We start from the raw sequence: 22,222 nt of genomic DNA on the forward strand, positions 1-22,222 counted from the left end.
CCAAGCTTTTCTAAATCTAAAGTGCAGACTCTGAAAGGTACTCAAAGTAGCTTTTGGAGGACGTTTCTTTCTATTTTTGTGCAAAGCTAGCAAAAATAGTGCTATATTAATGCTATATTAATGTAATAATATAGAATTAATGTAATAATAACATATTATTACATGAGAATACAAACTTCTAATTCTCATGAATGCACTCAGCTTCAACACTGTTATGTAGAACATGAGCAGAGAAAAATAAAGAGAATTTGTTATTACTATTTGTTATTGCCTACATTGTAGAGGGTGACTCTGCCTCATCACCTAAACAGAAAAATGAGTACAGTCAGGGGTTACAGCGGGATTCAGCAGGTGGGGGGGACCCTAAGATCGGCTGTAGTGGCTCAGTGTGGGAAAATAATCCCAGCTCACTATCATTTCTGTTGTGAGCTCCAGTGGATTTTCCTTGTGTGGAGGCTGTGATCAGCTGCTGCTGCTTTGTGTGGATTTACACAACTGAATTCAGTGAGATGTAACCCAGTGTTTCACAGACTATCTTAGCTGATTTACACCCCCTACACTGAGGTGCCGTTTACACGAAGCCGTTTTCACTGGAAACGGTGTCGTTTTGATGCGTTTCAGCCTTTCGTTTACACGATGGCGTTTCAGAAACGATCCGCGTTTACACGAGGACATGTGAAACGATGAAAACGATGTAGTTCCCATGCCAGGCCACAAGTTGGCGTTGGTTTTCTCTTTGCAGTTTGTTTACGCAAGACGCGCATGCGTGGAGTGACACAGTAGGTAGTGCGGCAAATTGTTCATTACTTACAAAACGGCCAATGTGAGAGGTTTTGTGTGGACCGATGATGAGGTTGGATCGCTGCTGCACACAACGCTGAATTACAAAACGGTAAAAACACAGGAAAAGCATAAGAAGCACTCGTGAATCCGCGAGTACTGTTTATCAGTTTGCGCGTGCGCGAAAAACTGGCCGTCGCAACCATAGTGCGCATGTGCGAGTCGAGCGTTTTCAAATCACCCCGGTTTCAAGTGTTTACACGAAAACGCAAGCCGGTGCGTTTCTGAAACGCTCCACTCTGGACCCCGTTTCTGAAACACATCGTTTTCACTCTGTTGTCGTGTAAACAGAAGGGCGAAACGCATCAAAACGACACCGTTGTCGTGTAAACGCAAGGCCGAAACGCATCAAAACGACACCGTTTCAAAATGAAAACGGTCTCGTGTAAACGGCACCTGACAGCATGCTGATTATACCTAACCTAACACTGACCATGAACACCACAGCTGCTCTGCACCAGTCCAACACTGAGTTTTACTGTAAAGTCCCCGGAGTAAAGCAAGCCGACCAGTTTATCCTGCACTAAACTGCAGTATTTTTATGCAACCTTTGAATAAGACAAAGTTGGTGTACCTCAGTTTCTTGCAGGACGTTTCACAATATCAAAATGCACAACTTCACATCATATGCAGATCCAATATATAATAAAAAAAATGAGGACATTACATGTAAGCCTTAAAATTCTAGTTGATCAAATGTCACTGAGCACTCTTTCCCTTTAAATCTAACCTCTCTTCTTCTTCTCCCGTCCTCTTTCTCCATCTCTGAGTGAACTTCTCTTTTTTTTCTCACACAGCAGCTGGACCTTTTAGCTAGCAGACTCGCTGTGTGACAAACTGCACACAAACAGTTTGCGTGTTTGCTGATATTTGTTGAGCTCATAGAAATGATGCATTTGAAAGTACCTGCAATAACACATTACTCCCTTTATGCTCGCTCCTCTTCTGCAGCACTAGCTAGATGCTGAAGAACCGCGACCACAACGACATCTGCACTCAGTCCGGCCCCCTGTAACCCCCGAGTACAGTGCTATAAATGATGCATAAATTATTGCCTCTTTCATGTCTTTATATGCAATAAACCTCGAAGATGGATATGCCAATTAATAGCCCCTTATGTGTCATTGCTCCTTCCATTTAGACTCAGATCACTTTGATGCTTGAAGGTGCACAGTGACTGGAAATAGAAACATCCCTCAAATGTCTTAAACCCAAAGTATCGAGTCTGTTTTGAATATGTAAGGAGTAGAAAAAAATGTAGGGCGTAAAAGAAAAAGTAGTCAGAATAATAAATACTCAAGTAAAGTACAGATACCTACATAAGTGCAGTAACGAGGTATTTGTACTTCATAACTTTCCACCTGTAACCCTAACCAAATAGTTTTGGTGCCTAAACTTAAACAAACCACATGAAAACAAAAGTAAGCAGCAAGATAAAAAACACCTACAGCAGAAAAGTGGGAAAAAACTCAGATGATTGTTTAGTTGGGAGGACCTGCTGCTGGTTTAAATTGTATTTGCCTCAAAGTTCTGCTCTCAGCTGATACAGTGAATGGATTTTTATGCACATAAGTGCATATGCATATTGCAGTTTGTACATTATCAGCTGCGTGTCTTTTAAAACATTAATAATGACCATTTTTACTGGCCAGATTCTAAATTTGCAACTGAAGAAGTGCAGGAAGTTCAACTTACACTGAGGTTAGCACCACAGTCACTCATTATTCAACAGTGTAAATTATAGAAAAAAGATGCTTTTTTAAAGGTTAAAAGAACAAATAAGGACACACAGTCATTTTCAGAGATGGGTCTCTGTTCTTACTGACTGTGCTCCTAATGCGGGTGAGTATTACCTGAGCTTGCAGCTGTTAGCTTTACTGCAGCTACAGTGCAAGGTTAACTGCTCTGCTGCACTCACTGACATGCTGCAACAGAGTAATTAAGTGCTGGCACACAGTTTCTATCCTGCACACAAACACAGACACACACACACAGAGTCTCTATGAAGAGTAATTAAATGCTTGAGCTCAAAGTCAGCTCAGAGAAGAATTTGAAGCGCTCTGTGTGAACAAGAAAAAAGAGGCATCATGGTGGTTGTGTATTGCTTCCTATTAGGCCAATTAAAATGGCATAAAGACAAATCAGCTTTTAATTGTTTAACTGCTGTTCATTCAGAGCACTAACAATTAAGCATCAGCCATTACAAGTGGTAATTCATAATGCTGGCTGAATATTCTGACATGTAAAAGTGGATTAGGATCACTAAATGAACAAAAGATTGAAGCTTTGTTGTTTATGTTTACTAAATATATTTAGCATCTATTTATGAGTGAAATAAAACAGCCAAGTTGCTGGAAATTCTTTTGGGGTTCTTACTCTGTTTCAAACTATCTCTCCTGCAGTGACAATAAAAAGAAAGTACACCCTTCATTTCTGAAGTTTTACATATCAAGACATAAAAAAAAAATTCTTGTCCTTAGCAGGTCTTAAAATTAGAATAGAATGCCTTTATTGTCATTATACAGGATGTACAATGAGATTAGGTAAATAGATCTCAGATGAATGACAACACATGGCATATTATGTTGTGTAATTTTATCTCTTTGTTTGTTAACAATATTACAACAGAACTACGAATTTGATTCATTCCCAATTTATATGAAATATGGCTAGTGAACCCTAGATCCCCTGATTCAATTTTTGCTACAACTGGGTCAAGATCAAGGCCCTTAACATAGGGCAAAATTTTAAAAATCTATATCTCCCTCCGAACCAAACGCCATCTGGATCCGATCCAGATTCTAGATCTGCAGCCTACTAGAATTTAAAATGGGAAATTCCATTTAACGCATATTTTTGACCATATATCAGCTGAAAAAAAAAACACATTTGGGTTTGTTTTGCAGCCACAGGACCTGGGCGCCTTGCAGTCACTGTCGGCAATGAATTCCTCTGTATACCAAAGTATTCTGGAGTCAAATGTGAAACCATTTGTCTGACAGCTAAAGCTTGGCCAAAACTGGGTGTTGCAACAAGACAATGATTCCAAGCACTGCAACAAATCTACAACAGCATGGCTGAAAAAAGAAAAAGAAATCAAGGTATTGCAACGGCCCAGTCAAAGTCCAGAGTGCAACCTGACTGAAATGCTGTGGCGGGACCTTAAGAGAGCGAAGGATAAGCGAATGCCTGCAGAAAGTTATTGCTGCTAAAGAAGGTGCTACAAGCTACTGAATCATGGGATGTACTAGTTTTTCACACACTGCTTCTGCATTTTGGCTTAGTGTTTGTTAAATAATTTTGTTTTTCATGTGAGGCTGTATTTACCTTATTTTAATACCTGATAGACCTTGGCTGACAAGACTAGATATGTTTTTATTATGTTCTGATGTGCGAAATGATCGAGAGTTTACCTCCTTTTTGCCATGACAGTAATCAAACTGATACTGCATCTTTGTATCTACCTTTCTCTTGCTTTATATAAAGAAAAATGAGACACAGTGCCAATCTAAGACTTTGCTGATCTGAACTCTTTTCTAGACTGAACTCTAAACTGTAATTGCGAAAAAAAACAACAACAGTACCTTGAAAACTCACATTGCAACATTTAACATACAAACTTGTAAAAGAGACTCTTTTTAGACGTGCCGAGATCAAGACAGGCAAACACAACGCAAAATCAACGCCTACTGTATAAACAGAGCACATACAAAGCGGACCTTACCTCTTGTGTGTTCACTGTTGTTTTCGTGATGCTTTCTCTCATCTTTGAGTGGCAGCTGGTGACTCAGGGCAGAGGACAGAGCCAGCAGGCTGGCAGTACTGGCCCCAGGAGGCAGAGGGGGCTGAAGGCCTGCCGGATGGGGTGTTAGCGGCACAGGGATGGCATGGCTGTGAGAGAGGTGCTGAGCCTGGAGCTGCTGCTGCTGAAGCAGACACAGAAACACTGATTAAGATTTGAAGGACTCTGCATGCTTAAAACAAAAAAAAAAACACACAAATAAGTAGATGGCAAGATGTAGAAGTGAGGAAGGGACAACAAAATAAAAGTGAGTGGGGGAAATTTCTTATTAGGAGCACCACATGGCAGCTGAAACCTGCAGACTACAGCTTGAACAGAGATAAATATCAGATACAATTTTTTCATTACCTCAGAAACACTAAAATGTTTGAATTATTAGTGATATTTATATAATGGATATTTTCTGTGAAAGATATATGACCAGTAAACCCAAATCTCCTGTAGAAAGAGGTTAGCAATTACTATGATACAAAAGACTTTTCATTGTATATCATTATAAATACATGTGACTTGATATCCTGACAGTTCAGTTGAAAATGTTGGAGTATTGAATTTTGGTGAATAGATAGAAATGGGCCAAAGAGCCTCACTAAACTTTCTCACTGTAAATACATTTGATTCACTCACTCCGTCTGCACGTCCTTCAGCGTTGGCATTTCTCTTCATATTATTCTGTTTCTATTAATCTCCAGAGAACATTTTCAACATTTATCTCTGCTCTAAGAAAACAGTCTATGCATTTTGTATTTCAGTGTGTGTGTGTGTGTGTGTGTGTGTGCCTGTTAGTGTGTGCAATACACCCACTCCTATGATGGCGTTGAGTTCAGCCATGGTGACCTGCTTGGCCCTCTCTACTGCCTGTACCACCTGCTGCTGATGCTGAGACACACAAAGAAAAGAGAAAAGAACGATTTGAAAATAATTCTATTTTAAACATTCATTCAAAAAAAAAAATATTAAAACTGAACTGGAATGGACACATTACATGAGCATGAACCTCTCTGGTTCCATATGAACATCACATCTAAGTTATATATTGGATACAGCTATTTTCCCAAAGCAGTCTGTGATTTTTTTTAATGGGTTTTCAGTCCAAAGTCATCATTCTGCTTTGTCTATCAAACCTGTCAGTTAGTCGCACACTGTAACTTCACACAGCCTGTAATTTCTTAACAATTAACAATGCACTGACTGTCAAATAGGACAGTCTCATTAAACTAGATATAACGGAGTGTGCTATAAAAATCATACTCCACCTTAAACTTGATTATTTTTTTATTTTTATTAAAACTCAAGGCTTCCAACCAGATTCAAGTCAAACAGCAGAAAGACGAGAACCCCTGAGACCTTTGAGTCATGGCTGCACTTCATGTGGCAAACTAGTGCTCCTCTTCATAATCTCAAACCTATCAGTGCATTCATTAAAAGTCACCAGACAGAAAAAGCATGAGATACATGTTTGGTACTAGGTCTGTGACATAGTGTGTTACAAGTGTCCAAACATTCAGGTACAGGTATTCAGGTGCTACTACAATGTTTTGTGGATTTTGTACTAGCTCTAATATTTCCATGTTGAGATTTTTATGAACATTTTACACAATCCGGTTTCCTGATTTTTTTCTCAGTCTGCTCACATGTTTCAAAACTTCAACACAGAGAAAAGGAGATGGGGTACCCAGAGAGGCAGACAGCTAACAGGGCAAAGTCATACAAAGGGTACAGAGAGAGGGAGACCGATCCAGACAGTGAGAGAGCAGCAAGATTCATCCAGGAGCGCAAAACATCAAAGTACGCTAGAGATGAAAGAGCTTATCAGGTGTGGAAATGAACCTGACCATCGAGTTCAGCTACACCTCTGCAGGCTCAGACTAACCTGCCTAAATGTGACACACACACACGCACGCACGCGCGCACACATGCACACACACACACGCATGCACACAGAAAGATTCATCACAATCACAAATATTGGCAAATACTTTTTATGCCGTTATAATTCGACCATTCTGAAAAACAATAGAACAATACAAAATCACTCATATAATCAACAATATAGTTCAATCTACGCAGATGTTTTTCATTTCTTTGTGTATCGTTACACAATAGGCACCACTGGGACGTCATGCTTGGGGAGGCAGTTCTGGGTGTGCAGATTTTGTTAGCAGGCGCAGCAAAAAGCAAAAGTCTCGGTGAGGTAAAACATTTTTAAAGAACTATTGATCAGATGTGGGCTTTTTTTTTTTTTTGTAATTTAATTTAGTACAACAGTAATAGAAATAAATCCAGATAATGTTGTGATCCATCGCTGTCACTTCTGCTTCTGACATCCTGCAGCAGGGTGTCCACTATGATGCATTTCAAGAATAAACATGAAAAGGTGAGAATGCTGAAAAAAAGTTGCAAAAGACGTCATGACGCATGGTATTAACGAGCTCCACAAGCTTGTGTATTCCCAGTGCCATTCCTAAAACTGGATAAATGGGATGGCTGTGTCAGGAAGGGCATCTGGCATCAAATCTGTGCCAAAAATCAAAATATACAAATCCATCCGCTGTGGTGACCCCCTTGAGAAATAAAGGAGCAACCAAAGCACATGCAATCATTACAGACACACACGCTTCAAGACTTTACCTGCTCAGTGATAGGTTAATAATCAGCACACACAAAATTACTAAAATTATTACATCGAATGATTGTGCTTTCATTTGGTAGCTGAATTATAGAAAAATGGAATTTCTGACTGAGAAAGTTTACATGAATCTCACCTCAAGTTTGAAAATCAGCTCAGAAAATGTCTTGTTGAGTTGTTGATGTCATACATAAAAATAGGGTGAATACCTGGTTGCTGGTAATTGTTACATTTGGTAATAACTTCACTGCCAACCACAAGGAGTGACCTAAATTAGTCTGAAGGTATTTGTTTGAAGTAAACTGAATAAGAAATCAGGCAAAGCAGTTATACACAGGAAACAGCCAACATTTCTTTTTGATAAAACTGAGCGACTGAATACATAACGACCCCTCACTGGGAATATGGCACCAACCAAGGAACACATGCATAAACAATAACTAAATATGCCAGAGTTAACCAACTATGCTCTCTTCCAGTTCCAGATGTTTATTTTTGGAAACTACTAGAGTAGCTTTGCATAATTCCTCTTTAGGCACAACTTTCTTCTGATTTGCTGCACCTTGAAACCCGATGGCTGGAGAAACAGGAGGATGGGGTCACTGTGCACACAGTCAGGGCTGTGTGCCAAAGATGTCCATCCATCCATCCACCCTGCCCGTAATAGCATATATATGACCTAAAACAAGAAAAAGCATCATTGCAGCAGAAATTAGCTTCCTCTGAACGGTGGCTGGCCTCTCCCTTAGAGACAGGGTGAGGAGTGCAGCCATTCAGGAGGGGCTCAAAGTAGAGCCGCTGCTCCTCCACATCGAAAGGAGCCAGATGAGGTGGTTCGGGTATCTGACTAGAATGCCTTCTGGGCACCTCTTGGGTGAGGTGTTCAGGCATGTCCTACTGGGAGGAGGCCCCAGGGCGGACCCAGGGGAGAGGGAGGTCTGCGCTTCTCTGCTTAGGGTGCTGCCCCCCGACCCGGCCCCAGATAAGCAGACTAAAATGGATGGATGGATGGATCATTGGTCCACTTTAAAGACGTGGTTGTTCCAAAAACATTCAAAAAGCGACACCAATGTTGTTACTGAATTTTAGCACTGACTTGCAAATGGAAATGTCAATAAAAAATTTGCCTGCACCATTAAAAATAAAGTTACAAAAAAAAAAATTTGCCTGCAAAATGGGATCTGAGATCAATGCCTCAAAAATCAATTTGTCAGAAATAAGAGGAAAAAGCTTTGATTTTTGTCAAGTAAGTAAACACAGACTTTACTGCCTTTACTGTAAATGGACCAATCATACTTACCCCCCCCCCCCCCCCCCCCCCCCCCACACACACACACACACAAAAAGGCCAATGAAACATTATCAGAAAATGACAAAAATAAAAATACAAACAAAGCGCTTTCACAAAAATACACGGACACACTCGATGTGATTTGCTGCACAACAATGATATGAATGTGTTACATTTTATTTGCACATGCAGTAAACAAGGCTGTGCACCAAAACAAAGCGGCTTCCTCTCCCTGTCTCCCCTCTCTGCAGGCCTCAGGGCTGTGTAGCAGCACCACAGTCTAATGCCATTATTCCTAATCCACCCTAAACCCTCCTAATCCATGGCTAATCTGGAGGAGAGCTTTTGGAGTCCTCACTCACTCCTTCCTGCTGTTCCCACCCCTCAACACACGCACACACACACACACACACACACACACACACACACACACACACACACACACACACACACACACACACACACACTATCAGCTCCTCAAAGGAAGGATTTATCAGCTCAACACACACACACCTAAAAATTTCACAATAAACACTGCATAAAAACACTTCTCACACCCACTACTGTGTGTGCACACAATTATAATGTATTTTAACACAAAAAGTATTTTCTCACACACACACTCAGCCGCTGGCTCCTGCATATGTTAGTGGGAGACATTTGATAAGTTCAGAGCATATCTGCCTATCCTGAGCAGGGAGGATTAGCCCAGGATAATCTGTATGTGTGTGTGTGTGTGTGTGTGTGTGTGTGTGTGTGTGTCTGCGTGTGTGTGTGTGTCTCCATATTTTTCTTTCTCTTGCTTCAAAATCCACCACACACTTCTCCTCTTTTCTGTCTTCCTTCCTCCCTCTCTCTGACTCTCTCTCACCCACCTCCTTCTTAACTCACAGTGACAGGCATTTTTGAGTCTTACCTCTTGAGAGAGGAAGGGGATGACTTGGGCGCAGATTGCATTCAGCCGTTTAACGATCTCCGCCTGCAAGACAGAGAAGTGGGTGCAGACAACACAATCATTTTTTTTTTTTTTAATTCACCAGCAGACAAGAAGGCGTCATCCCGTTCACGCAGCCTTCAACTCCTGACATTAACTCAGTTTATATTAAAGTAATAGTTTGCTTAACTTTCATTTCAAGATCTGTATAATTCCTTAGATAAAGCTAATAATTTGAACACTCTCTCATAAACATAATATCTAATGGGTTCCACCAAAACAAATCTTTTGGTGCAGTGGAACATGTGCATTTTAAATGTCAAGAAATTTAGGTAACTGTGGCTCAGGAGATAGAGCAGATTGACCAACACTAAGGTCTCCATGGACAAGATATTGGAGAGACCAAACATTGCCCCTGATGCATTGTGTGTGTTAGGAAAGCACTGTAAGCCTTTTCCAAAGCAGGAAAAAAAAAAAATCAATAACAACCCAAAGAATCATACAATGTGTACATACTCACTGCTTTTAGCTCTTAGCTTTAAGAACTTGTTCATTTCATTTCTATTACATAGCTACAACATTAGTCCCTTACCACAATAAACTACAGGTATACATTTAAATGCAAGAACATGGCACATCATTAGTTATTAGCACACATTTAATTCATCGAGCATTTAATCCATAACCACTCAATTTGGATGCCAACTTATGCCAAACAGACATTTTAAACTTCTTTGCTAAGCTTAACTATCAGGAGGCACTTTATTAGGTATACCTGTTTAACTACTCGTTAACAGTAAATAGTCAGCCAATCACATGTCAGCAGCTCAATGCATTTAGACATGCAGACATGGTCAAGATGATCTGCTGAAGCTCAAACTGAGCATCTGAATGTTGAAGAAACGTGATTTAAGTGACTGAACGTGGCGTGGTTGTTGGTGTCAGATAGGCTGGACTGAGTATTTCAGAAACTGCTGAGCTACTGAGATTTTCCCAAAACAACAATCTCTAGGGTTTACAGAAATATAAAATATCCAGTAAGAGGAAGTTCTCTGGGTGAAAATGCCTCGTTGATGTCATGATGTCAAAGGTCAGAGGAGATCGACAACAATAACTCAATAACCACTCGTTACAACTATGAGGAGAGGATCTCTGAACGCTCAACATATCAAACCTTGAAGCAGATGGGCTGCAAGCAGAATACCACACTGAGTGCCACACCTGAAGTCCACCAACAGAAGGGTGGAAAAAATATTGTCTAGTCTGATGAGCCTCAATTTCTGCTGCAACATTCAGATCATAGGGTCAGCTTATGATGTAAATGACATGAAAGCATGGATCCATCCTGCCTTGTATCAGTGGTTCAGGCTGGTGGTGTAATGGTGTTGGGTATTTTATGGGCCCCTTAGAACTGACTGAACTTCATTTAAACTCCACAGCCTTCCCAAGTATTGCTGCTGACCATGTCCTTCCCTTTATGACCACGGTGTACCATCTTCTGATGGCTGCTTCCAGTAGGATAGCATGTCACGAAGCTCTAATCATCTCAAACTGCTTTATTTAACAAGACAATGAATTCACTGTACTCAAATGGCCTCCACATTCACCAGCTCTCAATCCATCAGTGCACCTTTGAGATGTGGTGAAATATGAGATTTGCATTGTGGATGTGCAGCAAACAAATCTACAGCAACTGTGTGACGCTCCCGTATCAATATGGACCAAAATCTCTGAGAAATGTTTCCAGCACTTTTGAGTCGATGGCATGAAAAATTAAAGCAGTTCTGAGTGCAAAAGGGGTTCAAACCAGTACTAACAAAGTGTACCTTAGAAAGTGGTCAGTCAGTGTATTTTTAGGAGCTGCATCAACACAGACAAAAACTCATTATCACACAAGCATTCGCCTGACTAAACTACAGAAGCATTTTCTAATTACTAACACATTTATACATGCATAGTAATGCACTCCACACATTTGCTGTTGTTACACCATTTAAAGGGTTCAGAAAAGGAATCTGCACGCACTGCACACAGAAATTAAACAGCCACACTGTATATACTGAAGAATAAGTCTTTTATGTACTCTTTAAGGTCTATCACTCCTTATATTTTCACCCTTTCTCTACACGATTTGGTGGCATTGTGCTAGTAGCACCAACAGCAGTCTCCTGCCACTGGCTTAAATCAAATCAGGTCATTTCTCTTTAGAGCAGTCTGGGTTTAAATCCCCAATTTGATGTAACCAATTTACAGGACCAGAACAATGGAAACAGATCCACACATATGTGGGTGCACTCTCATGAAGTTCTTTAAAGCTGACGGATAGTCACTCATGGCCATTCCATTCGGTCGCCTAGGTCACGCTCTAACGTATTTACTACTAAGTCATCTGTCAGTCTGCGCTCTTATTGGTAGTCACTTCTATTGTTTGCCTGGAAGTTGACAAATCTTATTTTGGGTCCCTCCACTTCATGTTGCCAGCACTGATTTCACCTGTAGTCGCTTGAAGTCCCCAAATATCAGTCACTTTCTGTGGTTTCTGGATGTCATGTTGCTTCCGGTGTGGATGCTGCTTTAGAGGTGGACACAGGAGCTTAGCTGGACTTTAAAGTACCCATGCAGCAACACTGGCCAAGTGGCCAAATGGAAAAAAAGCACATCCAACATCACTGCAAAACAGCCTGAAACATCACACAATGTGAGACACAAAAAGATTAATGCTGTGTTGCTCATATATTCCATAGTACTCACCTAGACCTTTAAAGAGACTCTGATGTGTAAATAACTGGAGTAATCCTTTGAGTACCAGAGGAATGATCACAGCAAAGCTGAATGTCTCATTATTGGCCTCAAAAGTCTTGCTTTACATTATCAGATTTACTACTTATCCTTTAATATCTCTGAAAGGTTATTCTCTGCTGCACAATTTGTAAATATGAACCCACAAAGCTCTGCCGAGAAAGTGGAGTATAGAAAGTGCGGTCCTTCGCAGACAGATGAAGGAGAATGTAACATTTTTGTTGATTTAATAAATTAAGAGCGAGCTATGGAAAAAAAAAAAAGCAATCACAGGTTGAGATCATTTCTGCAAGTCTAACACAAATGTATAAGTTACATCTGTAACCTTGCCCAGCACTTGTTTTATGTACCTAACCTTGGCAGAGGTGAACTTTGCTCTGGCATCAGAGGTAACAGAAGCCCCCAGAGGCAAATAAACCCTTCAGACAGCAGCACAAGCAACACTGCGGCAGGATGGTGCACATAAACACAACAGTGTGCACAAGCACAAGTACATGCACATGCACACACACACCTCCACACTCCAGCTTCTCTGTATTCATCAGATGTTTTTACTGAGCCCAAGGGTTAGCTTTTAAAGATTACACAGCACTCTCTCTTTCTAGATCAGGTAGAATTTTTTAACAGGAAATTGCCTGATCCACTGTCCCAAAGGGAGTGCTAGTAGTGCAACTCAAATACAAACACCAACACAGACAAAAGACAGACTCACACGGAACCGCATACTAATGGGCACACAAAGATGAACATCACCTCCTTTGTTTACAACACTAAGTGCATAAAACTACATAACAGACAATATTTCCTTGATGACATGAACATTATAGAGTCAATACCCATTAAAGCTAAATTCATGTGTGAACTGCTGGCGGTAATCTAAGATTCCTGTGACTGCAGTTTATTAGAGTCCCAAACAATACGTCTGTTTCTATTTAGAAAACCTGAGAGTACAAAATCCACTCAAAGGTAATGGTGAGCCGTTCAGGTCAGAATAATATCCTGGGTAAGACTTTGTAAATTTAATTTGATTAAACTTTAGTTATTAAAAATTTTATCTAGCAATAAACAAGTAAATGTAAATTCATAATATTAGAAAGTAAATTTAAAAACTGTTTTGTAAACCATCTTTGAACATTTTGATAAAACAGGTTTTAAAGTATGTATAAGTACTGTAGGCGGTTCACCATCACTATTCACTTTCACTGGCTGTTTGGTTACATTCAGGGACCAAAACTACACGGTTAGGCAAAGGAAAGGATTGTGGTTGAGGTTAAAATGCTCCCTTCACAACATTAACCCATTAAAAAATTACACTTAAAGAACCCAGTGTGTTCAAATATGAAGCCAAGGAGGGGGCCTGTCCAAGTATCCAGATGTGAGAAGTTGAGCGTAAAACCCGTCTCATGGCTCACTGATGAGTAATGAAGACTTTGTCCAAAAATATAACCATAACCTTTGGTGATCATTAGCAAATACAAAGCACTCTGAATGAAATGTTTTACTATATGATCTCTTATCAGCTACAGCAAGCTACAATGCTTTATGAAATATATAATAAAATTACAGTTACTTTATTTTACATAAACTCACAAAAAAGTAACACAACATTAATGACTCCTGATTATTTACAGTCAACTGATCCTGACGTTCAAGTAATTGTAAAGTTTACAATAAAGGAGCAATGGAATGATAATGTTTCTTTTTCTTTATTAATCAATTTTTCTTTAGTCTAGAATTCATAACACAACAAAAAAATTTCTCAAAATTACAATTTCTCAAATTGTGCCCTATTTTTGTAACCAGCAACATAAATTCAAAGATACTGAAGCCGATTCTCAGAACTGACTGACTAGTCTATTTAAAATTCAAATTGACTAATTAAGTATTAAGAATTGTAATTATTGGTTTAAAATTACTGCATAACATAGACTATATTTCCAAAAGTATTTACTCACTCTTCCAAATCATTGAATTCAGGTGTTCCAATCACTTCCATGGCCACAGGTGTATAAACCAAGCACCTATACATGCAGACTGCTTCTACAAACATTTGTGAAAGAATGGGTCGCTCTCAGGAGCTCAGCGAATTCCAGCATCGTACCATGACAGGATGATACCTGTGCAACAAGTCCAGTCAAGAAATGTTCTCACTACTAAATATTCCAGTCAGCTGTTATTGGGATTATAACAAAGTGGAAGCAATTGAGAAAAACAGCAACTCAGCAATGAAGTGGTAGTGTACAAAGCAGGTCCATAAAGACATGGATGAGCAAGTTTGGTGTGGAAGAACTTGACTGGCCTGCACAGAGTCCTGACCTCAGCTCCACAGAACACCTCTGGGAGGAATTAGAGCAGAGACTGTGAGCCAGGCCTTCTAATCCAACATCATCATATTAAACACTATGGGGTGTGACTCAAGTTCATATGTGTGTGAAGACAGAGGAGTGAATAATTTTGGCAATATAGTGTGTATTATTTATTTTTAAAAAACAAACAGTTGTAGTTGAATTTGCAGCAAAAAAATCAAGAGCAGAAAAGGACCTCTGTGCCATCTGACCCCAACAGAGATAGAGCGAACAACCCTAGCTCATATCGTATGTGCACATGTGGAAATGCATGCATGCATGCATAGATGATGGGCGTCAAAGACACATAAATTAGTGAGGTATGACACTGTAATCCAATGATTTGCTTGACTGACTACCCATAGGTCTGTCCCTCTATGTCCTTATCTGAGCAGACCGTAGAGATGTTTTGAGGGTTGCAGGGAATCTCAGTCTGTCAGACAGAAGTGCAGAAAACTGTTGCAAAAGGCAGCAGTTTATTATTCAGAAAGTTTGTACTCCAGCAAATAGGATGGACTGTGAGGAAATTGGCCATGAAATAGACGACAGGGCATTTTGGCCTATTATATAAGCAATTCTGCAATCTGAACAAATTAATACAACAAGCTTTAGCAAAATCTATAGTGCAGAAAGATAAGCAAAGGCTAAAGTGGCACAAGACCCGTGGATCAAGGTGAATAAATGGTAAGCAGTAATTAAGCAGACCAAAAGCCGTTTAACTTTGCCGTGTACAGAGGGTATCCCATTTGGATTTGTCAAAGAATACTTAATGCAGGAGCTTGAAATAGTCTCCCCCATTTCTTTCAAAGATGCTGCTTAGCAAGCAGCAGCTGTGTCTTGTCTCAATCTTCTAGTCAAACAAATATCCATAAAAGCCCTACATGCCAGCTCGTGAAATAAGCTAGGACTCAGTTAAACCTCAAAATTACAAGTGCAAGGTCTGAAGGAGGTGGACTTGCCCTTTACATAAAGGCTGAAGATGAAGAAATACAATGGCAAAGAAACAACACTACCTCAAGTGAAGATTTTACCAGTTTAGAGTAGATGCAAGAAAGGTGATTCATAATGCTTTTGTCAGTGTTTGCTCTTGATTATTCACTTACAAATATCCCACAAATTATGGCACTGTGTTAGAAAATACATTTAACATACATATTTGACATTCAAGGCCTCTCATTTTTATGCTTTTTTCTTCAACATTCCTAGACTTTTAACACTTTAGAGGATATGAATGTAGAGCGTGCAGTATTCTGTAAGACATAAGATGTCTGAGCAGCAGCTCAGTAAAGTTAGAAAGCCATTTAAAGTCACATATACCTAAAATTACCTTCTAACGCATAAGTAGGTGACACAGGCAACCCAAAACACTGACATTTTCATTTTATATTTAACGTTTATCCAGGAAAGACTTGCTGAGCACACATGCCCTTTCTTAGCTTGGTTCTTCTTCACATTCACACACACTGGGGAGCTGCCCGGCACATATTAGACTCTGAGATCTTCCAGCAAAGCAGATAGTTGCTGTTAAAGTGCCTTGCTAAAAGACACCTTAATTTTTAGTGCTAAAAAGGAGGAAAGGAGGATATTCTAATCTTTATCATGTTCTTTTTATCAGCTGTCAGGATATGAAGCTGCAACTGAATTTGATTATTGAAACTGTGGAGCATTTTAGCAGGAAAAACCGAAGGCTGAAACATGTCGAACCACAAATAAACCAATAAACCCAAATATGTTTTGAATGTGAATCAAATCTTTTTCTTTTTTTTTTGTTTGTTGAAGAACAAAGACAACATATCCGATGTAAAATTACGATTGGTTTAAATATATACTTATGATGAATTTGATACCTCAAACACATTTCATTAAATTTGGCACAGGGGCATGTTTACCACTGTGTTTCATCACCTCTTCTTTTTTACAGCAGTGTAAAACGTACAGTGTTGCAAAGAGGAATTGCTGTAGTTATGGAAGCAAAATGTTTTTCCTCTCATTTTTTTTCCATTCTTTTCTCTGCACATCAACACAGAGGATTTCAAATCAAACAATCGAGATGTGAAGACATTCGGCTTTGATCCAAAGGGTTTAACAAAAGTATTTCATTAAGTGTTTTAAGAATTACAGCCACTTTTTTTTTTACTATAATCCCCCATCTTGAGAGGCTCAAAAGAAATTGGACAAACTTACATAATTTTAAATTTCTAGATTGCTTTTAAACACATGGATCAAAATCCTTTGTGCTCGCCAACTGTTGTCATTTCCTGCCTTGAGGTGCTATGCCAGGCCTTCACTTGCCTTCAGCTGCAGTTTGTGGGTCTTTATGTTTGTCTTCAGTAACTGAAAAGCTGCTCTGTTGGGTTGAGATCAGGTGAGTACTCGGCTGTTGAAGAATATCCAATTTCTATGCCTTGAGAAATTCTTGTGCCGCTTTTTCAATATGCTTTAGGTCATTATCCATTTTTACACTGTGAAGCACTGTCCATTCACTCTTGCAGCATTTGGCTGAATCTGAGCACACTTCCAAATTCATCCTGCTTCTTCTAACAGCAGTCTCATCATCAATAAACACTAGCAGCCTGGATCCACTGACAGGCCATGCATGCCCATGCCAATGTTTTGGCATGGGCATGCATGGCATGAGGCATTTCTTTCCTTCTCCAAGCTTTTCTCCATCATTCTGGTACAAGTTCATCTCAGTTTTATCTGTCCAAAGATGATTTTTCCAGAACTGGGCAGATATTTTCTGGCAAAATCTAATCTGGCCTTCTTCTTCTTGAGTGTAAGCACCTTTGTTGTAAACAATTATACTCATTAAGGCATTCCTTGCTCAATACACCTACCTCCTAAAAAGTGTTTTTGACTTGATAGATGTTGTGAAGAGCTTTTTCTTAAACAAGGAAATAATCTGAGCATCCATTTTAATTATTTTCCATGGTTTTGGGGGCCTTTCGGTGTTGCCAAGCTGGCCAGTGGATTTCTTCTTTTTAAGAAAGAACCAGATTGTTGTTTTGGACACACGTAATATTACTACTATCTCTCTGATTGGTTTATTATTTTTTTCAGCCTAATGATGGCCTCCTTTACTTGTATCAATATCTGTTTGAACCTTATTATTGAGAATTCAAGTGAACTGCTATAAAAATCCAAGTTCAGCACTTGGAATTAATTCTAGATCTTTTACTTGCTTAATATGTCATGGAATAACAAGGGAACAGCCAAATTATATCCAATTACGTTCAAGCCTCTGAAAATGGGGACCAATGTATAAATCAATGTATTGACTGTTTGATTCAAAATCCACTGTGGTGATGCCCAGAGGCAAAAATGACAAAATTTTGTCACTGTTAAAAACTTTCTGTTTATATGCATTTATTTTGAAAGATCCCACAGTTACAATTATCACTTGTAAAGATGGAGATCTTCTCTAACTACTCCAGTGTTCAAGCAACTTATTCTGAAGAGCTGAACCACAGATGTTGGCACAAACAAAAGCACTGGAGCGGAAAAAAGAAACGGAGGTGTTTTTCCGCGAGGCAACGCAACCAATTTCAGGTGACATTTTACATCAATGGCAAAATATCGTGTCTGTCGGCCAGAGTGCAGGGATGTCAGCCAGTTTGGCCAACACGTCTGTTCACACCGGAGAGACCAAAGCAAAAAATAAAAATAAAAAAAGCAAGGCTCCCTTTTTTCCCAAAAAATGTCCAGGAGTTTGTGCAAACCTGGAGAATTTGTTTGTGCGATGATCAGGTCTCAGCTCTGACACACACCGGTCACCTTGTTGACAAAAATAAGAAACAACTGGCCAGAGATTGCTCTAAGGTTGGGACTCAAACTAGGCCAATCTATGGAGCCTTCTGCTAGTTAAGAGTCTGTGGTCACATAAAGCAGCAGCAACCTCTGAGATTGTGGGCTCTGGATTTTTCTTTGAATCTGTATGCGAGTCTCTGTAGAAATGTTCTTGCAGTTGAAAAGAAAAAATATCTTTCATCAGTAGCTGTGCAACATCAAACTTCAACAATACCAAGAAAATGAAACTAATGGTGCGACATACCCAAGCTATTTAATTTTATGAGCACAAAAACTGGCTTCTGTAGATATTCCTACATATTATGATTTCATTATTCGCCTGAAATAACCAACTTGTTATCTGTTTTCTTTTTTTAAAAAGTCCCTTTGCTAACAGAGTGGCAACTAAGCTCACACAAAACAACCAGTGTAAAATGTTATTTCAAATAACAATAACAATAATAATAATATGAGAGAAAAACAGCTCAAATACTCCTGCTTTGACTCCTAACAACAAAGAAATTAGATCAGGCAAGAGCCCTGGAGTCAGATTGGGTCAAAAAGAAGATCAAATGTCCATCTCCCCTGTGGAGCTTTGTAAGCACCACATCAGCACCACTTTTCACCACCAGCTAATACACCTAATGGACCCCACCATATAAAGGATACACTCCCTTGTGACTCTCTGTGTGTGAGTGTGTGTAAGACACAACCAGATCAGTAGAGAGAAACAGAGAGGAAAAAACAAAGGGCGCTTCTATACAGACAGGTTACAAACAGTTCAAAGGAAAGCAGCACTTAATGTAAAGTTTTCATTCCTTCTTTGAGTCTGGAATCGAAGCCCCTTTCACGCACTCCTCCCTGTAACTGGGAGCATATGAATGTCTCAGCTTCACGTTTGAATGAGCACCCTCATCGTGTTTGCTTTGCTTACTGGGCTGACCAATTAACATTTGCATATTGCTTTCAAGTCAGAACTGCATGAAATCAGGATACACACAAACTCACAGCAATGCACGTCTCTGCCGAAAAACTGCACGACTGTTTTGAAGAATGTCCTGAATAGTATGTGACAGCATATCCAAAGACTAAAGAGGTAAAATAAAAGTTAAAAAAGAAGGAGGCAAATATTATGCCTAAGTATGATAGGCTAAAATCATTCACCCTCTCTCCTCACACCTGCAGAAGCTAGTGCTATGACACGCAGCTGTTGTGACTTTGGCATTTTGAAGTATTTTGGGTGGAGCGTGCTCTGTTAACCCCTCTGCACCGGGTCTGCCGGCTTTTCTGGTTGAAACCTAACTTTGCATCTGGTCCAGCTCCTGTGGTACTTAAAATAAAGCATACTGTATTTTTATATTACTAATTTAATGTTTTTCTCAACACAACTGTAAAAGCCCAAATCCAAAGTACCACTGGAACACTATGTGACCGAAATCCTCGAATCGAAACAAATGGCTCCCTGTCTGCTCCAGTAAAATAAGCTGTCAGACCTCACTGAAATTGCTGCCAGTCTTCAGTATCAAAATGTCTTATTACTTCCTTCTTTTACCACTTTCTCATTCCTTCTCCTACCCATTTTCTTCACATCCTTCACTTTCTTTATTTCTCTTTCAGCTTTGCTAATTTGCAATTGATTAGCTGTCGTCTCAGTCAGCTCAGTCCCATGCTCTACATCCCTCATACCCTCCTCCCTCCTTATCCCCACCCCACCACCCCCACACCACCTCACAGCCTGTCCTCTGCTCCATCCACGAGTCAATTTCTCTTTAACGAGCATTGGTACATTTCACTCCCTGGGCACCGGGGCCCTTCTGTGTAAATAAAACACAGAGTAGAGCCAAAAATCAATGGGCCTATTACCCTCAGAAAATGCTAAACAAGCAAAATTAGCGACTCGCTTGGTGGTGGAGGCCTTAATGCCCCCCCACCCCCGCCCACAGCATCACCACCAGCAGCGCCCCCCCCCCCCCCCCCCCCTTCAATCTCAGCATCCACTCAACAAGCCGCGTAGTTTGTATCATCATATTGAATGCCATGGATAGAAAACACACATTTATTCCTGGGCATGTTGGCCTAAGAGTCAAAATCATTTGCTTCCAAAAACTCTCACACACACACACACACACACAGACACACACACACACACACACACACACACCACACTGCTGGCAGAAATGAGGGATTCACTCTTCTGAGAGAAATCACTGGGCACTACGTGGAGCTACAGGCCACATTTAACCGCTTTTTATTTGGCCTGTCTTGCCCATATAAACACAACACACACACACACAACAGTGGCAGCCAGCTGGAATTTATAGCAGGGATCCCATATTTTATCAGACAAGTCTGATTAGTGTGGCAGTAAAAAGCTGCATGTGTGTCCGACATTCGCACACAGAAATACACATATACCGACAGAAACAAACACACACGCTGTAGGAGCAAACGCACAGTGTGAACAAATACACAAATAGTGCACACAAAACTAAATAAACAACGACAGTGTGTCTGCAGACAAGCACACAATCACGCACACACGCATAGACACACACACACACACACACACAGAGTAAACATGTGCAGTATGTACAGGCTGTTAAACATACACGCATGCATGCGCACACGCACACACACACACACACACACACACACACAGCAAAGTAAACACACGGTATAGATACAGAAAACACACACACACACACACACAGAGCAAGACAAAAGCCAAGCATTTATCACTTCCTCTCTTTGTCACACACACACACACACACACTACACACACCATTTCTCTGGAAATGAATGTGTAGCTGGTTAGCTGTGGTTCATTTATCCTGGCAGCTGATGTGTGGTTAACAGAGACATTTATGCTAATGACCCTCCATGTTTAAAAAAAGGCAGCAATAATGTAAAGGCTCGTTAAAGGCCAAATCCTCGTTCGCTCGAGTCATTTTTCAGCCCATTTTCTTGTTCAATTAAACTGACGAAATTATTATTCGCATGTGAAATGACCGTTCAGCCTCGCAAGGCAACCGACCGCTCGAAAATAGAACAGAAGACAAATGGATCAAATTCTTAAATATTACTGGCCGATGCTCCAGCCTCATCCTGGGCTTCAATTGTTTTAAAGCGACTTTTAGATTTCTTGCAAAAAATACAGAAAGCTGCTAAAGTAAAATTTCCCACTGTTTTGAATTAGTTTTCCAGAATATCCATGTGTGGATGATGAACTTGTAACTGTAACTCATTTCTCAAGTTGGGAATTCTATTTTTACTTTAGTAAATATACAAGCGAAATAATAACAAGTCATTTTGTATCAAAACATCAACATATTGATAACATAACTTTCTGATGGAGGAATTTAGCTAGAATGCAACTTTTCCAGCTACTTTTCCAGAGCAGTTTGTAACCTGATAAAAATCTTTCATGGCTGTAGATATACTTTAAGAAAATGCAGGAGACATATTTAGGGAAATCAGCTGCGCAGCTCTGTACTGTGGTAATGCACGTCACTTCGCTGTCAAAGAAAATGTTGAACAGAAAAAAAGGTAAAGGCCTCGTTATAAGGAGGTAAAATTTCTTGCAGAATACTATCAGCATGATGGGACACTTTGAAACCTGAGGTGTTTCAATCCTCACCTTAAAATCTGTCATAAAAAGACTGCAATTTTGCATCAGTAATGATAACCTTGCAGCAGCAATGGTGTGGATGAATTAAAGTGCCTCCAAGTTTGCTGAACTTTGGCCAGTGTGATATTTTAGAATTCAAAAAAGCACTTACAAATTTAAATCAAATCA

At 39.9% G+C, this 22,222-nt stretch overlaps 1 protein-coding gene across 4 annotated transcripts in view; it reads right to left on the bottom strand.

Moving 5' to 3' along the window:
* LOC115785470 (transducin-like enhancer protein 4) overlaps positions 1-22,222 on the bottom strand; it is a 42,977-nt gene that overhangs the window by 17,568 nt on the left and 3,187 nt on the right. The window contains exons 5-7 of one of the 4 annotated variants that reach the window (XM_030737128.1): positions 9,479-9,541; positions 5,447-5,521; positions 4,565-4,763 (exon numbers count right to left, since the gene is read on the bottom strand). In XM_030737128.1, the coding sequence (XP_030592988.1) occupies positions 4,565-4,763; positions 5,447-5,521; positions 9,479-9,541 (337 nt within the window). Of the gene's footprint in view, positions 1-4,564; positions 4,767-5,446; positions 5,522-9,478; positions 9,542-22,222 lie in introns of all 4 variants that reach the window. The other 3 variants (XM_030737127.1, XM_030737130.1, XM_030737129.1) reach the window with 3 other exon arrangements.

Source organism: Archocentrus centrarchus, chromosome 9 (genome assembly GCF_007364275.1).
Source record: "Archocentrus centrarchus isolate MPI-CPG fArcCen1 chromosome 9, fArcCen1, whole genome shotgun sequence".
Lineage (NCBI taxonomy): Eukaryota > Metazoa > Chordata > Actinopteri > Cichliformes > Cichlidae > Archocentrus > Archocentrus centrarchus.